At 44.5% G+C, this 25,849-nt stretch overlaps 2 protein-coding genes across 3 annotated transcripts in view; one reads left to right on the top strand and one right to left on the bottom strand.

Moving 5' to 3' along the window:
* trpm7 (transient receptor potential cation channel, subfamily M, member 7) overlaps positions 1 to 20,786 on the top strand; it is a 29,772-nt gene extending 8,986 nt beyond the window's left edge. For both annotated transcript variants that reach the window (XM_052581758.1, XM_052581759.1), the window contains exons 6-40: positions 130 to 254; positions 537 to 708; positions 925 to 1,099; positions 1,283 to 1,406; positions 3,617 to 3,689; positions 4,054 to 4,154; positions 4,555 to 4,689; positions 5,329 to 5,382; positions 5,471 to 5,611; positions 5,781 to 5,897; positions 5,967 to 6,244; positions 8,010 to 8,238; positions 8,553 to 8,702; positions 8,781 to 8,924; positions 9,741 to 9,869; positions 10,495 to 10,746; positions 10,818 to 10,992; positions 11,138 to 11,270; positions 12,767 to 12,951; positions 13,027 to 13,159; positions 13,471 to 13,964; positions 15,152 to 15,246; positions 15,315 to 15,405; positions 15,484 to 15,551; positions 15,669 to 15,694; positions 15,871 to 15,896; positions 15,975 to 16,025; positions 16,155 to 16,199; positions 16,323 to 16,388; positions 17,158 to 17,441; positions 17,756 to 17,838; positions 17,956 to 18,161; positions 18,440 to 18,491; positions 19,263 to 19,369; positions 20,094 to 20,786. In XM_052581758.1, coding sequence (XP_052437718.1) covers positions 130 to 254; positions 537 to 708; positions 925 to 1,099; positions 1,283 to 1,406; positions 3,617 to 3,689; positions 4,054 to 4,154; positions 4,555 to 4,689; positions 5,329 to 5,382; positions 5,471 to 5,611; positions 5,781 to 5,897; positions 5,967 to 6,244; positions 8,010 to 8,238; positions 8,553 to 8,702; positions 8,781 to 8,924; positions 9,741 to 9,869; positions 10,495 to 10,746; positions 10,818 to 10,992; positions 11,138 to 11,270; positions 12,767 to 12,951; positions 13,027 to 13,159; positions 13,471 to 13,964; positions 15,152 to 15,246; positions 15,315 to 15,405; positions 15,484 to 15,551; positions 15,669 to 15,694; positions 15,871 to 15,896; positions 15,975 to 16,025; positions 16,155 to 16,199; positions 16,323 to 16,388; positions 17,158 to 17,441; positions 17,756 to 17,838; positions 17,956 to 18,161; positions 18,440 to 18,491; positions 19,263 to 19,369; positions 20,094 to 20,233 — 4,859 coding nt within the window. In that variant the 3' untranslated portion in view covers positions 20,234 to 20,786. The remainder of the gene's footprint in view (positions 1 to 129; positions 255 to 536; positions 709 to 924; positions 1,100 to 1,282; positions 1,407 to 3,616; positions 3,690 to 4,053; positions 4,155 to 4,554; positions 4,690 to 5,328; positions 5,383 to 5,470; positions 5,612 to 5,780; positions 5,898 to 5,966; positions 6,245 to 8,009; positions 8,239 to 8,552; positions 8,703 to 8,780; positions 8,925 to 9,740; positions 9,870 to 10,494; positions 10,747 to 10,817; positions 10,993 to 11,137; positions 11,271 to 12,766; positions 12,952 to 13,026; positions 13,160 to 13,470; positions 13,965 to 15,151; positions 15,247 to 15,314; positions 15,406 to 15,483; positions 15,552 to 15,668; positions 15,695 to 15,870; positions 15,897 to 15,974; positions 16,026 to 16,154; positions 16,200 to 16,322; positions 16,389 to 17,157; positions 17,442 to 17,755; positions 17,839 to 17,955; positions 18,162 to 18,439; positions 18,492 to 19,262; positions 19,370 to 20,093) is intronic.
* Positions 20,787 to 22,948: 2,162 nt separating this feature from the next.
* LOC127977181 (ubiquitin carboxyl-terminal hydrolase 8) overlaps positions 22,949 to 25,849 on the bottom strand; it is an 11,768-nt gene continuing 8,867 nt past the window's right edge. Inside the window, exons 16-19 of the mRNA XM_052581893.1 lie at positions 25,613 to 25,849; positions 24,063 to 24,205; positions 23,848 to 23,980; positions 22,949 to 23,763 (exon numbers count right to left, since the gene is read on the bottom strand). Coding sequence (XP_052437853.1) covers positions 23,605 to 23,763; positions 23,848 to 23,980; positions 24,063 to 24,205; positions 25,613 to 25,849 — 672 coding nt within the window. The 3' untranslated portion in view covers positions 22,949 to 23,604. The remainder of the gene's footprint in view (positions 23,764 to 23,847; positions 23,981 to 24,062; positions 24,206 to 25,612) is intronic.

Raw genomic sequence — 25,849 nt, 5'->3', positions numbered from 1 at the left:
CACATTGCCTCTACACACACACAGACACTTGCTGCTGAACACACACACTTGTGAAGAGAGGTCACGACCCCTTGGGGGTCACGGTCACTATAACCACTGACTGTGGGGGTTTTTCCACTGTGTTTCCAGGTGTGGCCAAACATGTGGGGGACGCTCTGAAGGAACATATGTCCAGATCGGCTCGGAAAATCTGTACGGTGGGAATCGCACCCTGGGGAGTGATCGAAAACAGGAACGACCTCATCGGAAGAGACGTGAGACTCATTTTACTCATTTGATCAAATAAATGCAGTCTTAGTGAGCAGAAGAGACTTCTTTCACACACCTAAAAAAATAATAATGACTTTTAACCTCTGAACGGTAATGTACCAACATCAGTGATAGAAATATTACAACAGTAATGCTGGACAGTATTAACAAGGTCTGTACCTTAAATCAGAGATAGATTAGTGTTTCAAATCACAAGAAATGTTCCAGAAGCAGCTGTATGAAATCATTGTGTGTGTGTGTGTGTGTGTGTGTGTGTGTGTGTTCAGGTTGTAGCGCCCTACCAAACCCTGCTGAATCCTCTCAGTAAACTCAACGTCCTGAATAACTTCCACTCTCATTTTGTCCTGGTGGATGATGGGACAGTCGGGAAATATGGAGCTGAAGTCAAACTCAGGAGAGAACTGGAGAAACACATTAACCTGCAGAGAATCCACGCCCGTGAGACACACACACACACACACACAGATAAACACACTCATCTGCCAGTTGTTCGTAAGCATCTATTATCCTGAAGCCATTGTTATTCACACAAGCGACTCTTTCACATGTCAAAATTACATTAAAGTGATAATGCAGTGAGAGTTGATGTTTGTTTATTTCAATTAATGACTATGAATGTTTGGAAATGTAAAGTGGTATTTCCTGCTGACACAGGCATTGGTCAGGGCGTCCCGGTCGTGGCTCTGATCTTCGAAGGCGGTCCAAACGTGATCCTGACGGTGCTGGAGTATCTTCAGGAGAGTCCTCCGGTGCCGGTGGTGGTGTGTGAGGGAACCGGACGCGCCGCTGATATACTGGCATACGTACACAAGCAGACGGAGCAGGACGGGTAACACACACACACACACACACAGATTTATATGCCAATCTCTGAACTCTGTGATGACTCGTATCAGTATGACATCAGTCTGATGTTATTACGGTGATTTGTGTCATAAGAGCTCGATGTAGAATATACAGTAACCTTCACATACACCCCTTGATTCAAGACGAACTGTGTGTGTGTTTGTAGAGCGCTTCCTGACGGCGTCGAGGCCGACATTATTGCGACAATCAAGAAAACTTTCAATTTCAGCCAGAGTGACGCACTGCATCTCTTCCAGACGCTGATGGAGTGCATGAAGAACAAAGAGCTGGTGAATGAACTCACTCGCACTCACTCGTACTCGCACTTACTCACGCACTCCCTCACTCGCACATTCACTCGCACTCACTCACTTGCGCACACACACACTCACACACTCACTCGCATGCACACACACACTCGCTCTCTCACACACACACACACACAGTCTCTCACTCTCTCACACACACTCCCTCGCACACTCACTTGCACTCACACTCTCACTTACTCACTCGCACTCACACACTCTCACTTACTCGCACTCACACACTCCCTCGCACACTCAATCGCACTCACACACTCTCAATTACGCACTCGCACACTCACTTACTCGCACTCACACTTATTCGCTCTCACTTGCACTCACTCACTCTCACACTCACACACACTCTCACATACACACACTCTCACATACACACACTCTCACATACTCACACACTCACTCACTCACTCTCACTCACTCACTCTCACACTCACTCTCACACTCACTCTCATTCACTCACACACTCTCACTTACTCACTCGCACTCACACACTCTCACTTACTCGCACTCACACACTCCCTCGCACACTCAATCGCACTCACACACTCTCAATTACGCACTCGCACACTCACTTACTCGCACTCACACTTACTCGCACTCACTCACTCACTCACACTCTCACATACACTCTCACTTACTCTCACTCGCACACTCACTCTCACACTCACACTCACTCTCATTCACTCACACACTCCCTCGCACCCTCAATCGCACTCACACACTCTCACTTACCCACTCGCACACTCACTTACTTGCACTCACACTTACTCGCTTTCACACACACTCTCACACACTCTCACATACTCACACTCACTCGCACACTCACTCGCACACTCACTCTCACACTCACTCACTCTCACACTCACTCACTCTCACACTCACTCTCATTCACTCACACACTCTCACTTACTCACTCGCACTCACACACTCTCACTTACTCGCACTCACACACTCCCTCGCACACTCAATCGCACTCACACACTCTCAATTACGCACTCGCACACTCACTTACTCGCACTCACACTTACTCGCTCTCGCTTGCACTCACTCTCACTCACTCTCACACTCACACTCTCACATACTCACACTCTCACTTACTCTCACTCGCTCACTCACACACTCACTCACTCGCACACTCACTCTCACACTCACTCACTCTCACACTCACTCACTCTCACTAACTCTCACACTCACTCACTCTCACACTCACACACTCTCACTAACTCTCACACTCACTCACTCTCACACTCACACACTCTCACTCACACACTCCCTCGCACACTCAATCGCACTCACACACTCTCACTTACCCACTCGCACACTCACTTACTCGCACTCACACTTACTCGCTCTCACTTGCACTCACTCACTCACACACACTCTCACATACTCACACTCACTCGCACACTCACTCGCTCACTCACTCTCACACTCACTCACTCTCACACTCACTCACTCTCACACTCACTCTCATTCACTCACACACTCTCACTCACACACTCCCTCGCACACTCAATCGCACTCACACACTCTCACTTACCCACTCGCACACTCACTTACTCACTCTCACACTCACTCACTCTCACACTCACTCACTCTCACACTCACTCACTCTCACACTCACTCTCATTCACTCACACACTCTCACTCACACACTCCCTCGCACACTCAATCGCACTCACACACTCTCACTTACCCACTCGCACACTCACTTACTCACTCTCACACTCACTCACTCTCACACTCACTCACTCTCACACTCACTCTCATTCACTCACACACTCTCACCCACACACTCCCTCGCACACTCAATCGCACTCACACACTCTCACTTACCCACTCGCACTCACACTTACTCGCTCTCACTTGCACTCACTCACTCACACACACTCACACACACTCACACACACTCTCACATACTCACTCACACTCACTCACACTCACTCACTCTCACACTCACTCTCATTCACTCTAACACTCTAACACTCTCACTCACTCTCACACTCACTCTCATTCACTAACACTCTCACTCTCTCACTCTCTCTCACTCACTCGCACTCACACTGTATTTGTTGACTCAGTATTTGTTCAGTAAGCTGTGGTTTGAGCGACGCACACATGCTGCAGGTGCAGTCAGTGTTTGACCCTCGTGTGTGTGTGTGTGTGTGTGTGTGTTTCAGATCACAGTGTTTCCTGTGGGCTCGGAGGACCATCAGGACATCGATGTGGCAATCCTGAAGGCTCTGCTGAAAGGTGAGTGGAACGACCCTCATCATCTGTGTGTGTGTGTGTGTGTGTTTGTTTGACTGATGCAGGTGTATCTGCTGCAAATGAACAGAATCAGACCATCATCTCCTGAACCTCCATCATACACAGACACATGATATTGGTTTGTTTTGGAAGATGGATCCATGTGAAGCTGATATAGCAGCAACCAACTCTCACACACACACACACACACACACACACACACACAGGCTGACTGCTGGGTTTGTTGCAGGTTAAGCATGTTCAAATTATCAAACATTTACTGCAGTTTGAGAATAAACACTATCAAAGTCTAAACATCATGTCTCGTCTGACATCATCTGGTGTGTGTGTGTGTGTGTGTGTACAGGCACAAACGCGTCGGCCTTCGATCAGCTGGTCCTGACGCTGGCGTGGGATCGGGTGGACATCGCTAAAGATCACGTGTTTGTTTACGGACAACAGCTGCTGGTTTGTACTCGTGTGTGTGTGTGTCTGTGTGTGTGTGTGTGTGTGCTGATCAACACGGAGAGAAACTGTTGTGTTTGTAGTACACACACGATATCAATATCATGATGCTTTAATCTACTGTGTGTACATATTCTGTAAACTGCTTTGTGAAAATGAAAACTTGATGAACATCAAAATGTGACCGATATTCTGAAGAATGTTGGGAACCGAACAACAATGGACCCCACTTCAAAAAAATGGACTTTCTTCAAATATTTAGTTTTGTTGATGATTACTGGGTGAATTATTTCTTTAAGATTAGAAGCAATGTGAATGATAGTTCTGGGCTCTGCATTCAACACTAGTGTTACAGTGATTTGAAAGTATTGACGTGTGTGTGTGTGTGTGTGTGTGTGTGAAGGTGGGCTCCCTCGAGCAGGCGATGTTGGATGCGTTGGTGATGGACCGCGTGGAGTTTGTGAAGCTCCTGATCGAGAATGGTGTCAGTATGCACCGCTTCCTCACAATCACACGCCTGGAGGAGCTCTACAACACGGTACACACACACACACACACACACGCCTGGAGGAGCTCTACAACACGGTACACACACACACACACACACACACACACACACAATCACACGCCTGGAGGAGCTCTACAACACGGTACACACACACACACACACACACACACACACACAATCACACGCCTGGAGGAGCTCTACAACACGGTACACACACACACACACACACACACACACACACAATCACACGCCTGGAGGAGCTCTACAACACGGTACACACACACACACACGCCTGGAGGAGCTCTACAACATGGTACACACACACACACACACACGCCTGGAGGAGCTCTACAACACGGTACACACACACACACACAATCACACGTCTGGAGGAGCTCTACAACACGGTACACACACACACACACAATCACACGCCTGGAGGAGCTCTACAACACGGTACACACACACACACACGCCTGGAGGAGCTCTACAACACGGTACACACACACACACACACACACACACACACACACACACACAATCACACACACACACACAATCACACGCCTGGAGGAGCTCTACAACACGGTACACACACACACACACACACACACACACACACACTGCGTATAAACTGGACCTAAATCTGAACATTTTTTATTCTCACAGAAGCAAACTCCGACCAATCCGACGCTCTATCACCTGGTGAGGGACGTCAAACAGGTAACGCTCTTCAGCTGATGTGTGTGTGTGTGTGTGTGTCTGACCGACTGCAGGCGTCTGAGTTTATTCCCTTGTGTTCTTCTGTCAGGGTAACCTCCCGCCCAACTATAAGATCACGCTGATCGACGTGGGTCTGGTGATCGAGTTTCTGATGGGAGGAACGTACCGGTGCAACTACACACGCAAACGCTTCCGCATCATCTACAACAACCTGCACGGGAACAGCCGGGTAAACCAGATATCTGCTGTACTCGAGGGTTTTCACACTGTGATGAAGTTTTTTATAAGTTAATAACTCGTTTGCACGTTCACGGTTCTCTGCTGCTGGTTAATGGTCACATGACATACAGATCAAAGTGTTTATTTTTATTATTTTTAACATCCGTTCTGTCTGTCAGCGGTCAGGACGACACACGGGCAGCAGCTCACACGAGTCCTTCAGCATTCAGGCAGATAAGAAAGAGAAAACACGACACAATCACTTCATCAACACGGCACAGCCCTACAAGCCCAGGGTAAGACGAGTGTGTGTGTGTGTGTGTGAGTGTCTCAGCGTGTGTGTGACCTGTGCTCTTCCTCCTCAGCTGGACTCGGTCTCAGAGCTGCAGAAGAAGAAGAGTAAGGAGGAGGTGGTGGACATCGATGACCCGGAGACGCGCCGGTTCCCGTACCCCTTCAACGAGCTGCTGGTGTGGGCCGTGCTGATGAAGCGGCAGAAGATGTCTCTGTTCTTCTGGCAGCACGGAGAGGAGTCCATGGCCAAGGCTCTGGTGGCCTGCAAACTGCTGCGCTCCATGGGATACGAGGCCAAGAAGAGCGACGTGGTGGACGACACGTCCGAGGAGCTGAAGGAGTATTCCAGGTGAGTCTCCATCAGTTCTACAGACAGATTCAGAGCAGCTTCATGGTGATACATGAGTCTTCAGAAGTGAGGCTGCTGTCTTCATTCAGCTCCAGGTTCTGGGGTCTGATCATATGTCATCCCACTATCATCCCACTATCATCCCACTATCATCCCACTATCATCCCACTATCATCCCACTATCATCCCACTATCATCCCACTATTATCCAGTTTAAATATTCTCCCGTTTTCCTGCGCCCTCTCGCAGCTGTAGACGGTAATGTTTTTTCTTGGTGCTTGGTTCTAAATAAATGTGACTTATAGTCCGAAATTTTTGCCGTGATCTACAGAACATTTACTTTACATTTATTCATTTAGCAGACGCTTTTATCCAAAGCGACTTACAAATGAGGACAGTGGAAGCAATCAAAAACAACAAATAGAGCAATGATATATATGCTGTAACAGTTTTTTAAATAATATAATAAATAAAAAGAAAACGGATAGAAAAAAAATATATAGAGCAAGCTAGTTAGAGGTCTTTACACACACACACATACATATACACACATACAAATACAATTGCATAATAAATGAAAAGAAAATAGAATACAAAAAGATTAGAAAGGAAGTTAGATTTTTTTTTAAGAATAGAATTAGAGTAGTGAGTGTTAAAGTTAGAGGGTCAAATAAAGATGGAAGAGATGTGTTTTAAGCCGATTCTTGAAGATGGCTAAGGACTCAGCTGCTGGGATTGAGTTGGGGAGTTCATTCCACCAGAAGGGAACATTTAATTTAAAAGTCCGTAAAAGTGACTTTGTGCTTCTTTGGGATGAACAATCAAGCGACGTTCACTTGCAGAACACAAAGCTTCTAGAGGCACATAAGTCTGAAGTAACGAATTTAGGTAAATGGAGCAGAGCCAGTGGTAGTTTTGTAGGCAAACATCAATGCCTTGAATTTTATGCGAGCAGCTATTGGAAGCCAGTGCAAATCGATAAACAGATGTGTGACGTGTATTCTTTTTGGCTCATTAAAAATTAATCTTGCTGCCGCGTTCTGGATTAATTGTAAAGGTTTGATAGAACTGTCTGGAAGACCTGCCAAGAGAGCATTGCAATAGTCCAGTCTGGACAGAACAAGAGCTTGAACAAGGAGTTGTGCAGCATGTTCCCAAAGAAAGGGCTTGATCTTCTTGATGTTGAATAAAGCAAATCTGCAGGATCGGACAGTTTTAGCAATGTGGTCTGAGAAAGTCAGCTGATCATCAATCATAACTCCAAGGCTTCTGGCTGTTTTTGAAGGAGTTATGGTTGATGTGTCTAACTTGATGGTGAAATTGTGATGAAACGATGGGTTTGCTGGAATCACAAGCAGTTCTGTCTTGGCAAGGTTGAGTCGAAGGTGATGGTCCATCATCCAGGAAGAAATGTCAGTTAGACAAGCTGAGATGCGAATAGCTACCGTCGGATCATCAGGATAGCAGTGGTATGAAAAGCCATGTTTCTGAATGACAGAACCTAATGATGCCATGTAGACAGAGAAGAGAAGTGGTCCAAGAACTGAGCCCTGAGGCACCCCAGTAGTTAGATGTTGAGACTTGGACACCTCACCTCTCCAAGATACTTTGAACTACACGAATGCTGTAGTATTAAATCCCTGAAGTATTTTGAGAATTTAGATTCTTAAAAACTGACCTAGACAAGAAAAGGCACAAAGCCCAACACTGATGTTTTAACTCCAGACGTGTGTGTGTGTGTGTGTGTGTGTGTGTGTGTGGTCAGTGAGTTCGGCACGCTGGCCGTGGATCTGCTGGAGCAGTCGTTCAGACAGGACGAGACCATGGCCATGAAGCTGCTGACCTACGAGCTGAAGAACTGGAGTAACTCCACCTGTCTGAAGCTGGCCGTGTCGTCACGTCTCCGTCCGTTCGTGGCTCACACCTGCACACAGATGCTGCTCTCCGACATGTGGATGGGCCGCCTGAACATGCGCAAGAACTCCTGGTACAAGGTACAGCGCAAACCAGTGTCGATAGTTCCTCAGACAGTATCAGTGCTAAGGTGTTTCATTTACCAGTGCTTTAGTTTATTTAACAAAGAAATGAATGCGTGCTGTGTATTCATTGAATTGGACGAATAACCAGTGTTGGCGAGTAATTGTGTTGAATAGAACTGTTTTCCTGCTCATCTGGACACACACAAACAATTTTTATCAGAGGACAGAAAAAACTTATTTCTCAATAAACAAACTGAAATTGTAGCGTATATAGTCTGTGCAATCACGGTTATTTAAACCGAACGTGAGGATGTTCTGTTCATGTGCAGGTGATCCTGAGCATCCTGGTTCCTCCTGCCATCCTCCTGCTGGAGTACAAGACTAAAGCGGAGATGTCCCACATCCCTCAGTCGCAGGACGCTCATCAGAGCATGGAGGACAGCGAGCACAGCCTGCAGAAGCCTGACGACATCCCCATGGTGCGGATCACACGTTAAACACCCCTGAAGTGTTCTGGGTGTTCCTGCACAGAGTGACAGAGTGTGTGTTTGTGTCAGGATGTGTTTAAGGAAGTCCGTCCCAATGAGAACGCCGATGTGAAGAGTGAGACGGAGGTGCACGTGCGCTCCCGCCGGTTACCCATCACACGCAAGTTCTACGCCTTCTACCACGCACCCATCGTCAAGTTCTGGTTCAACACGGTACGAGCGGCTAACTTCTCACGCTGCGTGTGTGTGTCTGTGTGTGAAGCACTTCAAGTGTTCTGGGCTGTTGTTCCCATGAGATAGTATCAGAGACACTCGTTCCTGCATAAACCCTCCGCGTTACACACAGATAAACATCACAGGACTAGTGGAAGATTGACTAGTGACATTTGAGCCAGACGCAAGTGTGTGTGTGTGTGTGTGTGTGTGTGAAGCAGTGGTTGATCATTCATCTGTTGTTTCTAATGTAAGCTGAAGGGTCTCGGGTGAAATGTGTTGATCAAACATTAAAGATTGTCAGAAAAGCCAATAATGATTGTTTTGAGTGTGTGATGTGAATAATTAGCGTTCTTTGATCGTGCTAGCGGTAAACGATTCTTGAGCAATCGTACCAGACACAGAAAATACCAAATCACAGAGTCATGTCATAACAAAACAAGAGTCCAGTTAATCAGATACACACTGAAACTACTGATCCAATGAAATGATGGCAGAAATATCTTATTTCTGAACAGTAAAAAGTACTTAAATAATGTAAAAAGTTTTTTTTGTATAGATTTGTATAAAACAAAACAAAAACCCAGAAAAAGGGGTTTTAGGTAAACAACTACATTGTAGGCACCTGATTAAATACTGTGTGATGGAGTCTTATTCTTGACTGTGATTGTTCACTGCTCTTGTGTTAGTGTGTGATGACTCTGAGCACTCTGCTCCTCGTCTGTGTGTGTGTGTGTGTGTGTGTGTGATCACGAGGAGATCTGAGCTCCTTATGAAGGTTTTCGAGAGAATAATGGAGTGTTCTGTGTGTTCTAGCTCTTCTACATCGGCTTCCTGATGCTGTATTCATACGTGGTGTTGGTGAAGATGGAGTCGTTCCCGTCTCCTCAGGAATGGGTCGTCATTCTTTACATCTTCACGCTGGCGGTGGAGAAGATTCGAGAGGTGTGTGTGTGTGTGTGTGTGTGTGTGTTCAGCTGGTATGTCAGAAATGTTTAATTATTTGAGCAGCATTCGTGACAATGCAGCGGAGCGGTTAACCTGCCGTGTGATGATTGATGAGAGACGTGATCCTGACCGCTGTCCTGTGATCATCTGACCGCAGCCAGGGTCAAGAGGTCACGCGTGTGTCATTCATCATCTGAAGCTGAATAAATCATCTCTCCAGTGATGTCTGGTTTGTTCGGAGGACAATATTAGAAAATCTGGAATATGAGGGAACAAAAAAATCTAAATATTGAGAAAATCATCTTTAAAGTTGTTCAGATGAAGTTCTTAGCAATGTATATTACTAATCAAAATATTAAGTTTTGGGCATCAATAGAGAAATGTATAATTGTGACCCATACCTGTGACACTGTGTCAAATGCACAGACACTATTAAACTGAACAGAGATGACATCACTGAGTTCACTGATGAACTGCCTTTAATTATCATTCTGCATTATTGAGACACTGTTTTCCTAATGAATGTTGTTCAGTTGCTTTGACGCAATGTATTTTGTTTAAAGCGCTATATAAATAGAGGTGACTAGACTTGACTGATGACTTCTTCTGTGCTCCTCTCTAGATGTTCATGTCTGAAGGAGGTAAAATCAGTCAGAAGATTAAAGTCTGGTTCGGCGACTACTTCAACGTTTCTGATTTCCTGGCCATCCTGATGTTCTTCGTGGGCTTCGGCCTGCGCTTCGGCTCAGGGAGCGTGTTCATCGCGGGCCGGATCGTGTACTGTCTGAACATCATCTTCTGGTACGTGCGGCTGCTGGACATCCTGGCGGTCAATCAGCAGGCCGGACCCTACGTCATGATGATCGGGAAGATGGTGAGCGAGCGCTCGGAGCTGTGTTTGAGCCGCTCGTGTCCTCCAGCACTGACCGATCTCTTCCTCCGCAGGTGGCCAACATGTTCTACATCGTGGTCATCATGGCCGTGGTGCTGCTGAGTTATGGGGTTCCCCGGAAAGCCATTCTGTACCCAAACGAAGATCCCTCGTGGACTTTAGCCAAAGATGTGGTGTTCCAGCCCTACTGGATGATGTACGGTGAAGTCTACGCCTACGAGATCGACGGTAACTCACGAACACAGCACTGAACCCTTCACCACAGGATCACAGCTGCGTTATTAGATTCAGTATCAGTTCAGATTCAGAAGAGGCAGGTGTAACACTGACCTGTACCTCAAGCCCAATTATTTACTGTGTGTGTGTGTGTCAGTGTGTGCGAACTCGAGCGAGGATCACGCTAAGGAGCTGTGTGCGACGGGTGTGTGGCTGACGCCGCTGCTGCAGGCCGTCTATCTGTTCGTCCAGTACATCCTGATGGTCAACCTGCTCATCGCCTTCTTCAAGTGAGTGACCCATACCGCTCCTAACTACACGCACTGATAGAAACAGTGATAGAAACACCGATAATGCTTTATTTATGAAAGCCGATATGGTTCTATGGATGTAATGATTCACTCAACTCACGATATTTTGGGACAAAATGCTGCACGTTTCTTTGTGAAACTGAAATATGAAACAAAACTCATTTGGAATTTTTAACAAATTAATAACACACAATAAATATTTTCATATAAACAAAATAAGGCATTGTCTGGTCTCTTTCCATTTAAAATTAGAAGCAACCACCGCATTTTAATTACGATCCAAACAAAGATGCTGCATACATGAAACAAGAAGTTTAGAATCTAAATTAAGTTGTATAATTAAATTTGAAGCAAAACAGAATAGTTTTATTAAACTATACATAAACATTAGGACGCAGATTCACTCTCTGCCAGCAGGTGGTGCTTATGAACAGCAGTGATACACTGTTTCCATGGTTACCGCTGTAAACAAAGCAGCGCCCTGCTTATGATCCATAGACTGCATAGAAACATGGACGTAGTGTCCGTGATGTCACCCATAGGTTTCTGAAGCGAGTTTTGAAACCACAGTGGGTGGAGCGGGCCGTCGCCATCTTGGCAGCGCATCACTCTGGAGTAATCAAAAAAATAGGCAAAAAGGCCACGTTATGAACATTAATATGTACCGTTCAGAGACAAAATTGAAAGAAAATGCCATCTAAAATTTTCCAAAGTTCCCCTCATTCATATAAACTTCTACTCCAATTGAATCTCCATTTGTTTGGCATCTCAACCGCTTTGAATCGTCACACATTTGAATCTATTTTCCTCAGTTTGCATTGAGTTCCCAGCTTTAACGTGCAAATTTGCTAATTTATTTTCAAGATCTGAGGTAAATCTGGTTTTGTTTACCGTATGGTTGTAAGGTCACGCAAATATATTCAAACTCACATCAGACTTTGAATAAAGCACATAATCATTACCTCCTGAGATTATCTACTGTCAGATAGCTTGTATGTTGTTGCTCCAGCTGCGACATTTCTAAAATAAAGTTTTGCATGTCTAGTTAGGAGAAAACTCAGATTAACATGAAAAAGATTTTGTTGCGTGCAGTTAGGACTAGAGATGCAAAGGGGTGGAAAATGTCTGGTAACTTTCCAGAAACTTTATACAAATCCTTGAAAGTTTAGTTAGTATTGTTCAGCTCACTTACAACAATGACAATACAATTCACACAGCACAACAAATAAATGATTAATACATTTATCCCTCCTAAAAACACTGTAATCCTATCCTTTATTCAAAAGACTTATTGCGATGGTGCAAAGGTTTGTTTATATATTGCATTAGTTGTCTTCAGTGTCCTATAAAGACATCCAGATGAAACCAAAATTTGGTTGTTTACAAAATTATCTGTTTCTGAAATTTACTAGGAGTTTCCACCTTTTCGCAGCCCTAGTTAGGACACAGTAACTGAGCGTGCCGTTTCTCCGCAGTAACGTCTACTTGCAGGTGAAGTCCATATCCAACCTGGTGTGGAAATACCAGCGCTATCACTTCATCATGGCGTACCACGACAAGCCCGTCCTTCCTCCGCCGCTGATTCTGCTCAGCCACGCCGCGTCTGTGCTGTCCTCCATCTGCAGGAAGAGGAAGAAGGACAGCAGCACCTACGGACCAAGTACTGTACCTCTCTCGCTCGCCCCGTCGCTTCTGCTGCGTCTGACAGGGATCTGACCGTCCTGCTGTCTTTCAGAGCTCTTCCTGACCGAGGAGGACCAGAAGAAGCTGCACGACTTCGAGGAGCAGTGCGTGGAGACATACTTCCACGAGAAAGACGATCAGTTTCACTCTGGGAGTGAAGAGAGAATCAGACTCACGTCCGACAGGTAACCTTTATCTCATATCCTTTATAAGAACTGAAGAACCCTGAATGTGGTGCGAGTGGCTTTGTATAAGAGTCTGCCAAGTGCATCTGTGTAAATGTGTAGCTCAAACAGTCAACATTACAAGGTCATGGGTTCGATTCCCAGGGAAAGTGAGGACTGACGTGTACCTCTCTGGATAAGTGTCTGCCAAATGCATAAATGTGAAACCTAAAGCCCCTGGTGCTGTGATTATTGTCTGTAAAGCTGCTTTGAAATGGTATGGATTGCGATAAGTGCTAAACAGATAAATGAACTGAAGTGTTTGTTTTTAGGGTGGAAACGATGTGTGTGCAGCTGAAGGAGGTGGGAAACAAGGTGAACTTCATCAAGCGCTCTCTGCACACGCTGGATTCTCAGATCGGACACCTGCAGGACCTGTCTGCGCTCACGGTGGACACACTGAAGGCGCTGACCGCGCAGCGAGCGTCCGAGGCTAGCAAAGTGCACAACCAGATCACACGCGAGCTCAGCGTCTCCAAGAACCTGGGGCCCGACCTGACGGGGCACTCGAAGTCCAGCGCTCTGGTGCGGTGCAGCGTGGGATTCCTGCCTCCCACCGCCAGCATAGCAGAGTCTCTGTTCGGAGGCGGAGCTGGAGGCGGAGTCGAGGAGTGGCCGGGGGCGGAGCTTCCTCTGAGTTCTGAGGCTGGATCGAGGTCGGATCCGGCTCCAGCCACGTTCTTCGTCAGCACACCGCTGCAGCTCACAGACTCTCACACACACACGGAGCCGGTGCACGCCGCGGTGGAGTTCGGGGCCTTCGTGGGTGAGTATGAGGAGGAAGAGGAGGGTGTTTATGAGAGGAGTGATGAAGACCCCCCAGGGGTGGTCGTGAGTGAGCCTGAGCACCAGGGATACGTCAATCACGCCTTCACTGATGATGAAGACGGCCCGTCCGAAAGAAACACCCCCCTCCCTCGGCCCCCCCCTCTCGGGCCCCGGGGCCCCCGCTGCTTCTGGAGACACGGTCGCTGCAGACCAGCGCTGAGGAGCGGAGGTTTGGCTTCGGTCCACTGCTGGGAATCAGGGAACCCCGGCCTAACCGTGACCCTTGACCCTCACCCCATCCGCATGCCCCTGTGTGTGTGTGTGTTAGGGATGGTGAGACGGGTGACCTCTGACCTCTGGCGGTGATTTCATCTCAACCAGTTGCTTTTTTACTAAATGTCCCCGGGAGTGAATATAGTGTGTCCAGGAGAGTAAACTAACCCGGGCTGGTGCTGGTTAAGGGTTTGGTTAGTGACCAGTTATTAAAGCTCACCGGAGGGAGACGTTTAACAGGGTGTCTGTAACGTGTCATAATGCACAGATCCGATCTTTGACCATATCTGATTTTTGGCCACCTGTTTACATTCAGTTAGAGACTGTTCTGTGTCTCTGAGCGCCATGAAGGCGTTTCGTTCCTGAGTGATCAATCGCTTTAATGATTCGGTTCAATCGCACTGACTCACTCAAAAAAAAAAGTTCTTTATGCATTAGTAATTGCAGGTTAAATGCATTTCTTTCATTAAACCGAGTGTAAAATCATCTTCAGACGCAGCTTCTGTGTTTCCTCAGTGCAAAGATCAGTTTAGTTGAGACTGATTTAATTTGCTTGATATCAGCCCAGATGTCTTATTATTCTAATTCACTGATTAAATGTAGGAATTTGACTCAAAATATGACACTTTTAGATAAAATAGGTTTATAACCGTAAAAATGCCCATAAAATGTTAAAATCAATTTAAACATAATCATTAAAACGCTATCTTTATAAGCAGACCGGTTGCCCTCACATTGGGACTTCTGTGTGTTTAGATGTAGGTCAGATGTCCAGATATCAGATATGTGTCCCAGATCAGATGAGGAACAATCGGATCTCGTGCAGATCTGTGTCAGACGAGAACAAAAAAAAACAGATGTTCTGCGCCAGTGTAAACGTCTGTAATGATTTGAACTCATTTTTCTCCAAAGGTCACAAGGATGATCCTGAGGGTCAGAGGTCGTTCCCTAAAGAGGGTGCTGTGAGCGGCCGGCAGTCGAGTCCCTCCAGAAAGGCTCGGGATGCGGTGAGTAGTTTTCTGGATGTTAAAGAAGATGATTGTGTGGTTTGGCTGAATCCGGTGTGTTCCTGCAGGCGGTGGCTCAGGGTCACATGCGGATGGTGAACTCGTACGCCGGCTTCACAGAGTTCGACAGAAACCCTTCGTTCCTGCATCCAGAGTCCAGTGAGTGTAACGCAACGCCAGACACTTTAAACATGAAGCAGTTACACACTCCTCCGTCTCCATCTGTGTGTGTTTCAGCGCTCAGTAAGCAGGAGAGGACACGTGTGTCACTGGAGGACGTCTCACGTTATGAGGATCTGCTGCTGGTCAGTCAAACACACACACACCAACGTGTTTAAGAGAAACCACACACACACACACACACACACACACACACACACACACACACACACACTGTAACTCTGTCTGTCGTTCATTCTCAGGGGAAGTCAGCACAATCCAGCAGACTGTGAGTAACTGTGTGTTAGTGGAACATTCTGACAACAAATAAAATGTTGTATCTCAAACAAATATTATCCTCCAACAAACCATTCATCAATAGAATATTTATTCAGCTGTCAGATGATGTATAAATCTCAATTTTAAAAAATTGACCCTTATTGATTAATGCTTGTTTGTTTTCAGGAGTCCAGGAGATGACATCTCAAACAGTGAGTGTTTCATCACATCTAATGATCATCTGATGACAGCTGAACTGATCTGACAGAGTGTGTGTGTGTGTGTTTCAGCTGCAGGTCTGTACACCGGGCGACACCCCCCCCTGGGGCCGCGTAAGGACTGTAAGTCTGACCCCTGCTACACTACACTGATGGCATCAGGAACACTGTAATACCGTAGTATTTTGTGTGTTGTTCTGCTCATTCTTTGCTGTGTGTGTGTGTGTGTGTGTGTGTGTGTGTGTGGAGCAGCGATCGGTTCTCCGTTCAAGCCCATGGAGAGTTATCAGTATTCAGGTGAGTGTTTGTCATTCATCCAACAGAAGCATAAACATGTCGTGATTCGAACCCGACCCGCGACGCCTGTGACGTGTACTGACATCAGCCCTGTGTGTGTGTGTGTGTGTGTGTGTGTATCAGCGGTGGAGCGTAATAACCTGATGCGGTTGTCTCAGAGTATTCCATTCACCCCAGTGCCCCCTAGAGGTAAGACTCATTACTGCCCTCCTGTCCCATCAGGCTTTGCAGTATAGCATGTAGTTCTGAGTGGCGTGACGGTAGTGATTGGTGTTTACATGTGAGAGAAAAACATGGAGTGATATTAAAATACTTCAGGCAAATGTTTAAAGATTCTTAACTAATTTACTGGAGTATGACAAAATATACAGTCCTGTTTTATCAGAAATAAATACAATTAGTTTAGGATTAAAACAAAAACAAATATCTGCCAATGAGCTCCGAAAAACCAATCTAATACAAATGGAAAAAGTTTTCATTCCCCATTGGTGGATATTTGTTCTTGTTTTAATCAAACTCGTTTGATTTTGTACAATATCTAAAAAAATTAATAAGACTTCATATCTTTAGTTAGCAACTCCAGTATCTTGATTTAAGGATGTTTAGATATTTGTATTGAAAAAATACTGAAGAAGAGATACATTTTTTGCAGTTCATGCAACACTTAATGCCATTAATTTGAATTTAAGGCTCCTTTTTCTTTTTAGGCTTCAATTTCTGTTTTTGTTTGTAGAAGAGTAAACGCACTGGATTATATAAAATAGACATGAAAACATGATTATTTACAATTAGAACCATTTTTCCTTACATTTCCATCCACAAAATGTTACACAGAATTGCGTGATGTAAGGTGTAGTTTGCGCCGCCCAGACCTACGCTGTATTTGTTTCGTGATAGTGTGATTGCGAGGTCAGTCACATGTTTATGCGTGTCCTTCTCGTGTTTGTGTGTGGTGCAGGTGAACCGGTGACCGTGTACCGTCTGGAGGAGAGCTCTCCCAACAGCATCAATAACAGCATGTCGTCCTGGGCTCAGCATGGTCTCTGTGCTAAGATCGAGTTCCTCAGTAAGGAGGAGATGGGTGGAGGTCTGCGCCGGGCGCTGAAGGTGCTCTGCACCTGGTCCGAGTACGACATCCTCAAGCCTGGACACCTGTACATCGTCAAGTCCTTCCTGCCCGAGGTGGTCAACACCTGGCAGAGCATCTACAGAGAGGAAACCGTCCTGCACCTCTGTCTCAGGGTATGATCACACACTCACACACTCCAAAACACTCTCCCAGACTCCAAAACATACTCACTCACTCCAGAACACACTCTCACTCACTCACTCCAGAACATACACTCTCACTCACTCACACACTCCAAGACACACACTCCGAAACACACTCTAACTCACACAAACTACTCAAACACTTGTGATTATGGTGTGAATCTCAAAGGTTTCTTTACCTTGTTTAACCCAAATGTAATGTCAAACCCACATGTAGCATCATCCTGAATGAGCACTGGTTTCTGTGCAAGATGCCGCTGAAATTGTGTTTGTGTTGTGAACAGGAAATTCAGCAGCAGAGAGCAGCTCAGAAACTCACGTTTGCCTTCAATCAGATCAGACCCAAAACCATCCCGTACTCCCCCAGGTACTGACACACTCACACACTGACACACTGACACCCACACACGTACACTGACACACACACACAGAGACACACACACACACACGCCTGAGGGTGTTTCTGAGAGTGTGTGTTCTGCAGGTTTCTGGAGGTCTTCCTGCTCTACTGTCACTCTGCCGGTCAGTGGTTTGCCATCGAGGAGTGCATCACTGGAGACTTCCGCAAGTTTAATAATAACAACGGGGATGAAATCGTCCCGACCAACCTTCTGGAGGAAACCATGCTGGCCTTCAGCCACTGGACGTATGAGTACACTCGAGGAGAGCTGCTGGTGCTGGACCTGCAGGGTTTGTGTTTGTTACATGCGTCACGCTCTCAAGTCTTCGGCAAGGAGCTTCATGCAGCTTCTGAGTTAGTTCACCCAAAAATGAGAGCTCTATCTGCTGTCTAAGGGCTAGCAGGACTCTGTGCATCCCTAATTTTTGGGTGAACTATCCATACTGTATAAACACTTTAGCATTGCAGGAGATCCTGTAAACTTGTTTGTTTTACAGATGGAGTTGAAATGAAGGTCTGTCTCTCTCTCTCTTTCTCTCATTCTCTCCGTCTCTCTCTCTCTCTCTAGGGGTCGGTGAGATACTGACAGATCCTTCAGTCATTAAGAGCGGAGAGAAAGGGTGAGAAGTGCTGTCTTTAAAACGAATGAAAATGACCCCTATTTAAAGAAAATAGAAGTTAGTGTGAATCATTACTGGTTTCACAATTTGATCCGATTCTGATTATAATGTCAACAGTACAATTACACGATGCATCACGCTACGTTGCATTCTGAATGTTCAATATTACAGCACATGGGTCCAGTTTAGATTTCATCTTTGTGCATTTTTATTAAATTTATACAAGCAGGCTACTTCTTTTAATATTTACAAATTAATAATAAATCAAGACAATTAGGAATTGAACCTTCTAAATGTAGCCTCAAACATAAAAGCGAATATAAAGTATTAAAGGGGGAAAGAGACAATTAAAAGTGATTAATAAAAAGCCCTTTCAGTATCTGAGAGTGTTTTAAGTATCCCAAAGTTTACAGGCAATCAGTAGTTATGGGTTTTTCTGTTTTCCTCAGTATTATTGCGGTTTGCAGCTTTAATGGACTGCATTCACACTGAAGCATAGAAAAAAAGAAAACTAAAGTATTCAGTTTCAAGTGCATTTAATCACAACCGCGATCAAGCTTCAGAACAAACACACACACACATACTTTTTAAATATTTTTTCTGAATGTATGTACATGTACAGCACTATACTTTGTATTAGATCACACACAAAAAAAACGATTTAAGGCCAATCCATGGGTGTTTCTAATGCAGCGTCTATGAGATGGATGGTAAATTTGACCTTATACAGTATTGTAGAATTTATAAATTTTCTTTATGTATTTGTGTCAGGTCTTATGATATGATCTTTGGCCCTGCGAATCTCGGAGACGATGCCATTCGAAACTTCCGTACCAAACATCACTGCAACTCCTGCTGCAGAAAACTCAAACTTCCCGGTGAGTTTGCCCTCGCTGAACAGAACGATGCTGATCAGAGTCTGTGTGAGGATGGCAGAAACATGCTACGTCTGTGTGTGTGTGTGTGTGTGTCTGTCTGTGTGTGTCTGTCTGTATATCTGTGTGTGTGTGTCTGTCTGTGTGTGTGTGTGTGTGTGTGTGTGTGTGTGTGTGTGTGTGTGTGTGTGTGTGTGTGTGTGTGTATGTCTGTGTGTCTGTCTGTATATGTCTGTCTGTGTGTCTGTCTGTGTGTGTGTGTGTGTGTGTGTATGTGTGTCTGTCTGTATATGTCTGTCTGTGTGTCTGTCTGTGTGTGTGTGTGTGTGTGTGTGTATGTGTGTCTGTCTGTATATGTCTGTCTGTGTGTCTGTCTGTGTGTGTGTGTGTGTGTGTGTGTGTGTGAGAGTCTGTCATGACATGGTAGTTACTTGCTATTCATCGTAGCAATGTTTTTTTTAAGCCTTCCCTAAACATTTTAAGGACAAAACTTATTTTGTATTATCGTTACATTGAAATGTAGAGAATACAAATAATTTGTATCTTTTCATAGGCTATAGGTATATACAATTAAGCATTTGCTACGTTTTATTTTTTAAGTTTAAGCGTGTTTGTGTTATGATTGATTTGTAAGTGAATTATCTAGTGTATATCTGGCCGTTTCTAATCAGTTTTGTGTGTGTGTGTGTGTGTGTGTGTGTGTGTGTGTGTGTGTGTGTGTGGTCAGATCTGAAGCGTAACGACTATACTCCTGATAAACTGACGCTGCAGCACGACTCCTGCGAGGGACCGTCCCACTCTCCGCCTGCAGGGGGCGCTGCTAAAGAACCTAACCCTCTGAACAGATGCAATCTAGAGATGTTTTAATAAGTCACATTTTATCCTGTACAATTATAACAGGGAGTATGAGCTTTTAAAAGTATTTTTTAATTTTTTATGTCTGTATGAAACTATAAAGTGTTTAATAACTGGTACAATATCACTGTATAAAGTTAAATATTTATTCTAAACTACAAGAAGTTGTCTTGTATAAAATAAAAGCAATTTTATATGTGCTGTCTGTCACTTTTTGGAAAGAACGCTTGCTCATGATACTATGATCAGATTTTGTACAGAGCTCTATGCCAAGAGAATGTTTTTATTTACAGAGCTGTATGAATGCATCATGGTTCAGACTTCACATGTGTTTTGAATCTCTGATTTCACTGAAACCAGTCCATGCAATCAATACTCATCTTTATAATGTTACAGAGGTACTGTCGTCAGAGCATCATGTGAGAGGGTTAATAGTGTATCTCATAGATACATTTATCTGGATGCTACCAGCTGAAACATGAGAATATTTGATGCTGGGGATACTATATTAATGGATCTGTACACATTTTATACTGTATATTTAATAAAACACTGAATTGTCTGATTTCTCTTACTCTGAAATTCATTTAGCTTCAGCTTCTGTTGAGTGCTTGTGATTTATGGTGATGTGTTTTTACAGCTTCATCCAGGTTCTTCAGTTTATGGCCTTATTTGCATGTTTTTAAATTTTGAGTTTATGTTAGTAAAACGTTTTTTTTTTTTAAATGTACTTTAAAAATTATTACTGTAAATTTGGTTATCTGCCTTTTTAGGATCGAGCTCGAGTCTAATTCTGATTGGCTGTCCGTGTTTTTACCGTTCATTCATACGTTCATGAGGAAAATCGCTGATAAAAAAAAACCCATCGTTTCTGTGTTGTTGTGTGGACTTCGCTTTGTTTTTAACAGTTAGAACGATTATTAATATATATATATATATGTATGTGTATGTATATATATATACGTCTTTTATTAATCAAAATTACTCTTTTAAATGTTATAAAGTAATTCACTAGCTTAACTGAGAAAAGCACCGAACCGTTTCATCAGCATTTTGAAATAAAGAAGCGCGCGAATAGTAGTGTTGTTCGCCTGAGATCTCCATAGCAACCGTACCACGCGGGAGATAAAAAAATCGTCGAGCTGTAGTAATCGCTGTCCTTACATTAGTGCTTTGTTTAAAAATCTTTACAATAATTGTTCAACTGCTCTAATGGAGCCAAAATTACCAACACCGAATCCAGCATTTAAAGTTATTGACTTTCTTTTATAACGTTATGTGTTTGTGGCCTAAATGTAAGTTAAGTAGCTCACCTCAGACCGAATCCTGTCAGAATCTGTTTCTGGTCGACGGAGAAAAAACCCGCAGAGATTTTTTCTCAAGATTTAACGATATATTTGATAAGAATCATCCGATACACGGACAAAACAGTCAGGTAAGTGGAATTTGGACAAAAACAAATATGTATATAAACTAACGTATATGTTCCGTGACTGCAAAAATCTCTGTGTGTACTTCTCGTGTTATTTTAATTAATTAGCATTATTAACGTTGTTGTATTCATCATTTGAAAGTTAATTTCGTTCCATTGAACAGCCTCTAATTGAATACGTATGAGTTTGTGACTTGAAATATCATGCAAACACTATAGTACACAAGTGTGTAATGTCAAAAGTGCGAGTCTAATGTCGCGTTCCAGGAAACCCGTAACCCGTGTTCTTCCGACCTTAAACCCGTGAAAGTGCACAGGAACAGCAGTCAAACCCGTGACTCCTCACACTGGTCACTGGTCTAGTTTTACTGTTCATATAAGACAACATACAACTGAATGACTGTTTGATTTGTGTTCATCAGATAGGGTCGCAGGTCAGAGGTCAACCGGGTCACACATCACTTTGAAGAACTCAAGAAACACCAGAACCTCTCTTTACACACTGGACACATTCTCAACAGGTAAACACACACACACACTAAACACATGGAGTCTCTGTCCATCATGAATAATGACTGTTTACATGACAAAGTTTAATCACAATATTGTCAAAATCTCTTAATCGCATTAAGAGGGTGTATGTAAACACTGAATGAGCAGCGAAACCAGAGCTAAATCTGCTGAATCAGAGCCAGGCTTCAGATTATGTGCAGTCAGATTCTACAGACATCGTGTGTGTGTGTGTGTGTGTGTGTGTGTGATGAATGCAGACTTCAGACTGATTCTATACAGCAGGAGATCTGAGATGTTTGATATTTTGAGCTGATTTTAGAACACATTATTGTCATGTGTCTCAAGAGAAACAGGGTTATTCGATGAAAATACATGTTTCTTAAAACATTAGTTTAGTAGCATAACTAGACCGTTTACAGTTGGCAAGCAATGAAACATCTTTTTAGGGTTTTCATCTCTTCCTGTTGTGAACTCATCCACTGAATTACAAAAACACGTGAACACTGATACCAAGAGACTGACTCGGATTCATACCAGATTTTAAATATCGCAGACCACATCTAACATTCACAGACATTAACTTACATTTAATCTACAGTTCTGATCTCTATAGCCGAAACAGATGTTTGTAGTTGCTAAGAACTTTATCATCTTTGCGTAATATAGAACATGTATCACATTTATTACATCGGCTTCAAATGCAGCTCGTCCAATCAGATGTTGCAGTATAAACAAACCTGTTGATGCTGTCATACTGTAAACACAAGACAAGCCTCGAAGCGTTCGTGTGTCATGTCTGTTTATTTATGCATGTATAAGGCTTATAGGCTAATACATGGATTTAAAGAATGCACTTCATATGATAAACCAGGAGAGGATCAGTCAGTCAGTTCATCAGAAGCTCATGCACAGTGAGAGATGTGTTAGTACAGATGAGATCTGACCGTCGGTCAGGAGGGTTATTGCACTGCTGTGGTCAGCGGATCCCTGAACACTAGTGTACAGAGCCTGTGTGTGTGTGTGTGTGTGTGTGTGTGTGTGTGAATGAAGACGAGTGTGTTTGTCAGGGATTTCCTGTTCACCAACAGCTGGATTTTCTCATCCAGAGTTATATTTGGTTATATTTGGTCACCGTATAAATAAATGTAATGCGTCTCCCTAATCAGCAGGTGCACGTCTAATGAGGGGTTTGGATTATAGTGCGCTTATATGGACGTCTAATCTCAGATGCTCCTGTGTTCAGACTCCTGCTGCAGGAATACAGACGCCACTGAGAGAGAGAGAGAGAGAGACTGCGAGAGAGAGAGAGAGAGAGAGAGATGTTCCCTTAGAGAAGTGTCCGTCAGTCCTCATGGATAGGGCTTTAGCTCCGCCCACAGCTGCATGTCAAGCATATGTCAATCACCCAGTCACCATGGTGACGCCCTGTCACTGTCCCTCATAGAGACGAGTAGAAGAAGATGTAGGCGGCGGCTGAGCGCACCGAGGAGGCGGAGACATCGGACACCTCGTGATCATCAAACTTGAACCAGCGCTGCTTCAGAGGATTCTTACAGTACGCCGTGTAGTGACCGCCGTCCAGCCCTCCGTAATGATTCTGCAGAGACGAGACCACACATCATCACCTGCGAGTGAGAGAGAGTGTGTGTGTGTGTGTGTGTGTGTGTGGTCTGGTACTCACAGACACAGCGTACAGGTTGTACTTCTTCAGGTTGTGTTTGGGTCCGATGACGTACTGTGACAGGTCCAGATTATCCAGCGGGAAATCCACCAGCGTCTGCAGCTTCTCTCTCCAGCGGCCGTCGTACTTGAACCTTACACACACACACACACACACACACACGTGAGCCGCTGCTCTCCTGGACACCAGAGCCCTGCGCTGCAGACGTCACTCACCGTTTCAAGTGTACGAGGAGAATGGGAGGAAGTTTCCAGATCTGCATCTTCTTGATGGCGTCTCGGTGTGTCTTACAGCGGCGGCAGTAGAAGCGGTTGCTGTCGGTCAGACGCTCCTCTTTAGAGAACAGCTTCAGACAGTCCTGCACAAACACTGCGGTGTGAGATCAGATCCAGGTTTCATCCGAAACATCTTAAATTGTGTTGCGAAGACGAACTAAGCTTTTATGGGTTTGGAACAACATGAGGTTAGTGATGAATGACAACATTTTAATTTCTTTAATAATCTATAACTGTTTTAAAGGTGTGCTATGCTTTGGATTATCAACGTGTGTAAAACAATATTTTTATTATTATTAAAATATTAGGGTGTATTCACACTAGGCACGGTTAGCTTGAACCCGAGCCTGATTACCCCCCCGCTGACCGGCACTCACACTACACTGAACTTTCCGGAGCACTCTTGGATGAGATCATGGAGAAAACCACTTACGCTAATATTCTGCTGAATAATGTATAATTTATGCCGTGCATTAATTTTCACTTATATGTATCACACAAAATTAACTGCAATCATTGCACAAAATGTGATTTGTGTGGAAATATTATGAAGCCTTAAACAGAACATTAACAGATGCCTCGGTCTCCGAGGACATCATCACTGACCCCTGATCTATGTCAACAGCTGCGTTGGGTGGATCTAACCCTGCTAACATCTACAGGTGCCCGGCCAACAACTACTGGACTGGACCTTCAGGGAAAATGTGCTCGTCTTCCCTCGGCTGATCACTCTGTTTCTCACTCATTCCTCAGGAATACTGCACTCAGAGAGGACATCACAAGTTCTTCCAACTAGACTTAACCTTTCTAACTGGTTTCCTACGGCTCAGCTTCACACTACAGAACAGATGACAGAAACACTGCCACACATCCTGAACGCTGTCATGCTCACAGAGGAATTTATATACCATCTTTAGTAAGAATATTCACACATTGTTGTGTAAACTCATCCGTGTCCCAGTATCTGAACAGTGACTCTGAAATCTTCTCTCGTCTGTCTGCTAACACACAGATGTTCTCCTGATTCATGAGGAGTGTAGAGAGCTGTTGCATGCACCTTTGACTCTAGTATGGAGGAAGCTTTCATTACTTAACTCATTAAATATCAATCACTCCTAAATACCAATTCAGAAATAGGTAATCGAGGCCGATTCCTTGTTTTTATATTTGGTAACTTAGGACACACACACAGGTTGGTCGTAAGAGGGCTTCAACAGCTTGGGATGCCCAAACCGAGGGACAAACGTTTGGGAAAGTACTGTGCACTGTCTATTACAGACAGCCGTCATACATGGAGCAGATGATACCCATAACACCGGAGTGATGTGCTTCATATTATACGTCACTGGTCCATGATCTGCTGCGTGTTTAACTGCATCTATAATATTTATGTCCTTGTAAGTACTTCTTTTGAGTGGACTTAAATAAATTGTTAAAATGTGTGTATGAGAGGGGCTGTGTGTGTGTGTGTGTGTGTGTGTGTGTGAGACCTGTAGTGAGCACTTGCTGCTGGACGTCATCTCCAGGGTCAGGTACATGAAGGTCTCGAAGGTGCGTGACTTGTGCTGGCAGCTCATGCACTGGACCGTGGACTTGAACTGACCCTGGAACAGAGCCACGATGATGGACTCGTTCAGGAGCTTGTGTTTGGACCAGGCCAGCTCTGCAGCGCTCACGTCGTCCAGATGATCGATGTCCTCCTCCTTGTACCCGCGCCGCTTGTCCGC

Source organism: Carassius gibelio, chromosome B18 (genome assembly GCF_023724105.1).
Source record: "Carassius gibelio isolate Cgi1373 ecotype wild population from Czech Republic chromosome B18, carGib1.2-hapl.c, whole genome shotgun sequence".
In the NCBI taxonomy this organism is placed as follows: Eukaryota; Metazoa; Chordata; class Actinopteri; order Cypriniformes; family Cyprinidae; genus Carassius; species Carassius gibelio.
This window is presented reverse-complemented; position numbering and strand designations above follow the sequence as displayed.